The sequence below is a fragment of the Crocodylus porosus genome, unplaced genomic scaffold, assembly GCF_001723895.1.
Source record: "Crocodylus porosus isolate Cpor-Errol unplaced genomic scaffold, CroPor_comp1, whole genome shotgun sequence".
In the NCBI taxonomy this organism is placed as follows: Eukaryota; Metazoa; Chordata; order Crocodylia; family Crocodylidae; genus Crocodylus; species Crocodylus porosus.
Genome location: NW_017728949.1, coordinates 62,639,936 through 62,646,241, shown reverse-complemented (window position 1 = coordinate 62,646,241; position 6,306 = coordinate 62,639,936). Strand labels below are relative to the sequence as shown.

Here is a 6,306-nt window from a genome sequence, read left to right as displayed (position 1 = left end):
GCTGACTTCCTGCCCTTTGGGCAGGGGGCTGGACTCGATGATCTCCCGAGGTCCCTTCCAGCCCTAATGTCTATGACATCTATGAAATCTATGAATTCTCCGAGCCAGCATGTCACTTCCTACATTTTCTCACAGTTGCACCCCTAAAATCTGGTCCAAGACTATATTGCCCTGCTTCATTGAGAAATTTGGCTGCAAACCATTGAGGCTACCTGGGAAGAAGTGAAAAGAGAACTGCTGCTGAGCATTTCAAAACACTAATGTCAGAATGTGCCCCAAGTTAATCAGCATTTGTCCCCGCAAGGCATGGTAAAAATGTCAGCCCTGAGACAGCAATTAAATGCGTAGTTTGTACTGTTTACTCAAAAATCATGTAGCTAGGGAACCAAACAATGTGCAAAAACCAGCAATTAAGGCCATCCGCACACAATTCCCAGTAGATGCTGATTGGGCCCCAGCTTTGTGGAAACAGAGGAAAAGCTCCCAGAAAGTGGATGAGGTCAGCTGGACTGATCCCACAGTATCTCCTCTCTCAAACAATACAATTAATAGCGAGCTGGCCCATTCAGAAGTGCATAGTGGTGTGAAAATGTTCCTGCTACTTTAGTTATTGGCAACACCTACGTTTGCTAGAGCTGAGAGAAAGGTTGAACAGTCTCATCCCTAGCTTATAGCAGAATTGCTGCTTCTCCACTGTTGTTTGCAGAGGGAAGAATATTAGTCTTCATTTTTTTCAGTCCACTTTTGTATAGATGGCAACACTTTGTGTAATCTATTTCATCTTCCTCTTATAATCAGTTAGTCAGTATTTCCCTTGCTAAAAAGATCTCTAGATATTCTAAAGGAGCAACGGGAAAAAAAACCAACCCTTTTTCCAATTTAAAAAAAAAAGACAGCAAACTATTTAAAAAAGACAGATGGCAGGGTGGATGTGCACCTTTATGAACTAACTACATAAGCTTTTATAAACAATGGGTTTATTTTATCAGATGTGAAAGGATTTATTTAAAAAGGATCAAACCTGATTATTTAGTAAATGAGTCTGTCTTTAAAAAGCCCACATACAAGTTGTTAGTGTCCCTTTAATCATGTACGCCTCTGGCCTCTTTCAGGTTACATTAAAACATTAACGGACCCCAGGAGCCTTGTAACAGCGAATTATCTCATACAGTTGGCCTGTTAATGATCTTTAGGGCTAGCTGTTAAAAGAAACCAGAACGAAATTCCGGCCCAACTGAAGTCAATGACCAAACTAACACTGATTTCACTGATGCCAAGGTTTTACCCCAAAAATACCCCTGGACTTTTTATTTTGGAAAAAGTTGGCTCCTTTTAATGGGTTATTGGCAATGTATCATGCAATAATGAAATGAAATGAAAAGTCCTTCTTTTGTGTACAGTAAAAGAAACTTCTTGTAATGGCCCATGCAAAGAATATTCACATCAGAGAAATAATAGCTTCATGAAATCAGGGTTTTTAAAACAATTATATCTATAACAAAAGTCTTGAAAAAAGGAGATCCTGTCTGTTGAGTATCTAAATGACTTAAAGATATAAAGAAACCTAACTACTTTTCATATTTTCAATTAGTTAAATACTGGAGTTGATCATTTCTGAACTTTGTTATGTGATATGGTTTTTATAAATGTTTTGCTGCATATAAATTAAAGTTATTACAGGAATTCTGTACGTTTCCAGTTGTTGGCAACACCAGCACGATCGTCCTGTTTGGTGTATTTGTGAAAAAGTACCTTAGTTCAGTGGAAAACATGAATTGAAAGAGATTTTAATAAAGTTGTGATCAAGACCTTTTAAGCAATTAATGAAAATAAGCTGGAATTCTCTGGAGTAGGTATTGATTATTCAAGGTGCCAGACAGCAGACTCAGAAAGTAAATAGTGATTGAGATGACAATAATTTTCAAAGACAGCAACATTTTTTCTTCAAACTATGCATCACCCCTGGGTATCATTTCCATTAAGTCCTGTAAGTTTTTATTTTAGAAAATTTTTTAAAATGTCTTTACGCTGTTTTCCTGTTGCTAGAATAGGACAGCCTGCTTTTAACATGTTTCAATTAATCAATTTATTAGGTATACAATTTGCATCAATATGTTATTCTCTAAACAGTGTGTGTTGTTCATATATGAACAAGTTGTCGTCTTTACATGATAGCTTGTTAGAGATAAATCATGCCCCTCTTACTTCTGTGAGTTGTGCCGCTAACTTCAGTAAAAGCACATACATATATGGGTAGCACGGTATCGCACGGCATCAGATGATGTATCAAGAATTTAATTGCTGGTTTACAAACACGGTTTCCAAATCTCAAGATGTTCCTGTTGAACTGGACCCTGCAGTCTTTGACGACCAGTGAAGAAGGAGCAAAGGATAAATACCCACGATGGATCCAGTTCTAGCATTTGCTGAACACCCCCAGTAAGGCACTAAGATCAATGACTATAAACTGATAATGTTTTAACATTCTGATCATTGCAGCTTCCCCATTATATAATTTCAAAGTAGAAAGCCTGGCTCTAAATTCCCTGTACCCAGTGACTTTGAGCCTATACAATTTTAATTTCCTTGTGGATGTCCTGCCACGTTTTGTTGGTTAGGGGAAAAAAAAGTCACTTTCTTAATTTAAAATGCAGAGTAGCATTGACTGAAGATGAACTTTTCATTCAAAACTGTCTCTATTTATTCCAGAATTTCTCCATCTCTTTCCTAATTCCATTGATCTAAAACTCCTCCTGCATCCAAGCACTTACACTGTTCATGTTTGGATGACAGAAAATTCCTATATTGTCTGTATTTTTTATTTTTAAAATGCTACTTGTTCTAATCATATAGAAAATGCTCCATATATAACTATTTAGAATATCCAAGGGAGTGAATTTACAGAAATCAGCAATTCATGAGGTTTTCCATAACAATGAAATATGCATTTTATCTATCTTCATAACCTAGAGAAGGATTTGGGTGCGTCCATACCTACTGAATGTACATGGCACCATTGGCCACCTCTAACACACTGAACTTGAAGCTAGTTTTGTTTTCTTTGTTTTATGGGTGGAGGGAGCTGCAAAAAAAGATGCATTCTGGGACAAGGAATTAGGGGAAATAGATGCGGTTGGTTTTAAAATCTCAGAAAAAAAGTGGGTGGTTTGGGGGTTCTGAATAAATTAAGCTAGAGACCCCCAGTGCTACTACCTATGAACCAGAAAGCAGATACGAGAAGGAATGGGGCTACATGGAAATGGTGTTCAGGGTTATTCCACTGGAATCTGATAGAAAAGCAAAACCTTAGTGACCCTCATTCACCAGGAAAATGGAAGGTGTAAGTGGTGCTCAGACATCTCCAGAAACAATGGGCCAGATTCCTTGATGAGATAAATGAACTCATCTTCTGCAGGGAATTTAGCCCTATTCCTACCTGGCTCACCCCAGCTGAGCATACTCAACCATGGATGATATACTCATTTAAAAAGGTGGTATAGGCTGGCTAGCTTGATGTGATCAGCCCCCTGTAATCATCTGAGACCCAATGGTAACAGAGAACAAATGACATATTGCAAATGATGTATTGCATTCAAAATCCCACTGGTTTTTTGAAGCTGAAGGTAGGCAGCCAGAATCTATTCTGTGAAGCTTATTCCAGCATTAAATGCATATTTTTTTAAAAAGCTGAGTTTAAGTCAGGCAGCTTCTGTTTTAAGATTTACGCCTTGGGTTTTCAATTGGTGTAAATCAGTAGAGCTCTGCGGAAATGCACCTTGGTCCAATACAATAATGGATATTATCAACCTCATTTTATTAGATAGGGAAACTGAGGCCTGGTGTCTTCTCATGGTCATATGATGAGTCAAGCATGAGCCAAGACCCGGACCTTGCACTTCTCATCTGCTGGTCCCTCCATTAGATGACACCGCCCCAAGGAATTTATACTACCAGTGATTTCAGGAGTTACAAAAGAAATAGGTGTAAATACTTACAATTAGAGTGGAAAACCAGAAAATTATCGCCAGGATGCTCCACATAGTCAGTCCCTGTCCGTCTCCTTCATCCCTTGTGCATCCAAGGTCAGCCTGAAGTTCATGTGCTCGTCACTGTGGCTTTCCCAGCTCCTCAGTTCCTTTCTCTCTGCTCCATTCCTTTCTGGGCTTCTGGCTAGAATCAGCTTTTATCATCCTGAGCGACGTTCTTCTACCACTGCCGAGCTCTCACCAGCATCAGCGATGACAGCAGCCCCCCCAGGCTCGCCTCCTTCTCTGCAGCAGGATTCTGTCCCAAGAACAACAAGCACCTCTGTTGAGCATGTTCCTAGTATTGTCCTCCTCCCCTCTCCGATATTATTCACTGCTATCACCGCGTGTCGGTGAGGAATGACCATTCCTCATGCTTCATGATAAGGGAACAAGCGGGGCTCCCGGGTGAGTGTCAGCCTTGTGGTGGCAAAGTCAATCTATCAAAGGGAACTAGTTGTTCGCATGGGGGATGCATAAGTGCTCTCCTGGGAACTGTGATTCAGGCTGACTGAGCTGTCTCTCTGCTACTAGTAGCTGTGCACACGCACTTCCAGAGAGTGCAGGACCGATTAGTGCACGGAGTCAGTAGACTGGTAGAGTTTCTGTAGAAGAACCAGCGGCTGCCACCTACCAAGCAGGGAGCAAACCATATTAAAACCAGCTTAGGGCAGAGGCAGGCTCCAGAGGACGGGCTGGAATATGATCTGCTATTCACACCCCTCAAGAGGAGGAATCTAAAAGTTCCCCGGGCTCCACCCATGGCAGTTCTATATGATTTTACAGCTTTCCACATTTCCAGTCATCACCACTTACAAAGCCATGCTGTACTTCTGGGTGAAAAGCAGATTGTCCCATTCCTACCAAAAAGCAAACAGTGAAATAAAAATGCTGCATTCATTTCAGTGCATGAGACTCTACAGATACCGTTAAGTAGTCACTAGGAAACTGCATTGCTGAGCATACTTACTACCTCATTTTTCAAGAAAGTACAAACTATTGTTCTTAAGCAAAATGTCTTCATGTGTATAGACGAGATCTGCACAGAAATGTCTCGATTGTCTGACAGGGTCAGCTACAAGCTAAGTTTCTATCTAGCTCCTCAATGTTGTGAAGACACGGATGGTTATGGCCATGCCCAGAAGCAGACATCTAGGCATGCAGGAAACTTCCTAGTGAAAAAGTAGGTCCTCAGGGAGTTTAAGCACCTTTAGGGTTAACTGACATCTAAGTGGGGTTTTGAGGACCTCAGATTTGGATTTAGACACGTGCATAGCAGTGCTAGCCCTTTACAAGCCTTAGGCATCTTCAGCAGCTGAGCTGGAGTTTGAGGATCCATATTTTGGACACAGCTACCTGAAGTGGTTGTTAAATGTCTACATTTTTTCTGGGTTTAGCCATAAAGTTTTGCCCGGTCTGATCCTCTAGAAAGAAGCTTTGGAGTCATCCGGATGGAAAATAAGATGTGGAAAGAGCTCTCAGTTGCTAAAAACTAGTGCTTGTTTTACAATTTAACAGAATTTAACTAAACGTTATAGATGCAGCACATGGAGAAAAAACTTGAGACATTTCTGATTAAGGACATACATTTTTTTAATTAGAAATGCCTACAAAAAGGGTCAGGAAGCACCTTTTCTTGTAGACATAGCTACATTATATCACAGCCAGCTGTTATTCCTTCACTATGGGCATGCGAAGATGTTCTTGGGTCCCTGTCTAGGATCATATGGCTTAAAGCAAGCCGCATGATCATAGATTGGGTCCTGTTTGTGCAGACATTCACTGGTGCTGGGAGCTGCCCCAGGAACCTGATCTAAGTAAGTTGGGGTGAGGGGAGGGAGTTTGGCAGGATTGAGGAGGGCATGGTGAGTCCATCGGTGGGGGGGGTCTAGTGGGTCCACAGGGGAGTAATCTGTCAGGGGAGGGGAGTTGGGGGCTAAAAATAGCCTGGTCATGGTGGGGAGTGGGGTAGAAAAAGTTTATCCCAAGACCTGGGGCAAGTGGCTGGGCTTTCCCAGCCCAGGGGCTGTACTCCAAATGTGTACAGACATTAGATAGGTAGAGCTAACCCATTTTTCCCTGATCTAACCTTCCCTAATGTACGCACAGATGAGAATTTAGATCATCCCACCCAATTAGGTCAATCTAAGTGTAACGTCTGGACATACTCTGTAGCATTTACCTTCCTTTCAGCCTAATTTATTCGTTTTATTGGGTCCCGATGGATTTTTCTGAATTTGTTTTAATCTGTACTGTCCATAAATCATTGGAATGTGTCCAC

At 41.1% G+C, this 6,306-nt stretch overlaps 1 protein-coding gene across 3 annotated transcripts in view; it reads right to left on the bottom strand.

The window, feature by feature from the left end:
* SCTR (secretin receptor) overlaps nucleotides 1-4,515 on the bottom strand; it is a 32,621-nt gene extending 28,106 nt beyond the window's left edge. For all 3 annotated transcript variants that reach the window (XM_019554264.1, XM_019554265.1, XM_019554266.1), the window contains exon 1: nucleotides 3,996-4,515. In XM_019554264.1, the coding sequence (XP_019409809.1) occupies nucleotides 3,996-4,040 (45 nt within the window). In that variant the 5' untranslated portion in view covers nucleotides 4,041-4,515. The remainder of the gene's footprint in view (nucleotides 1-3,995) is intronic.
* Between the last annotated feature and the right edge of the window lie 1,791 nt (nucleotides 4,516-6,306).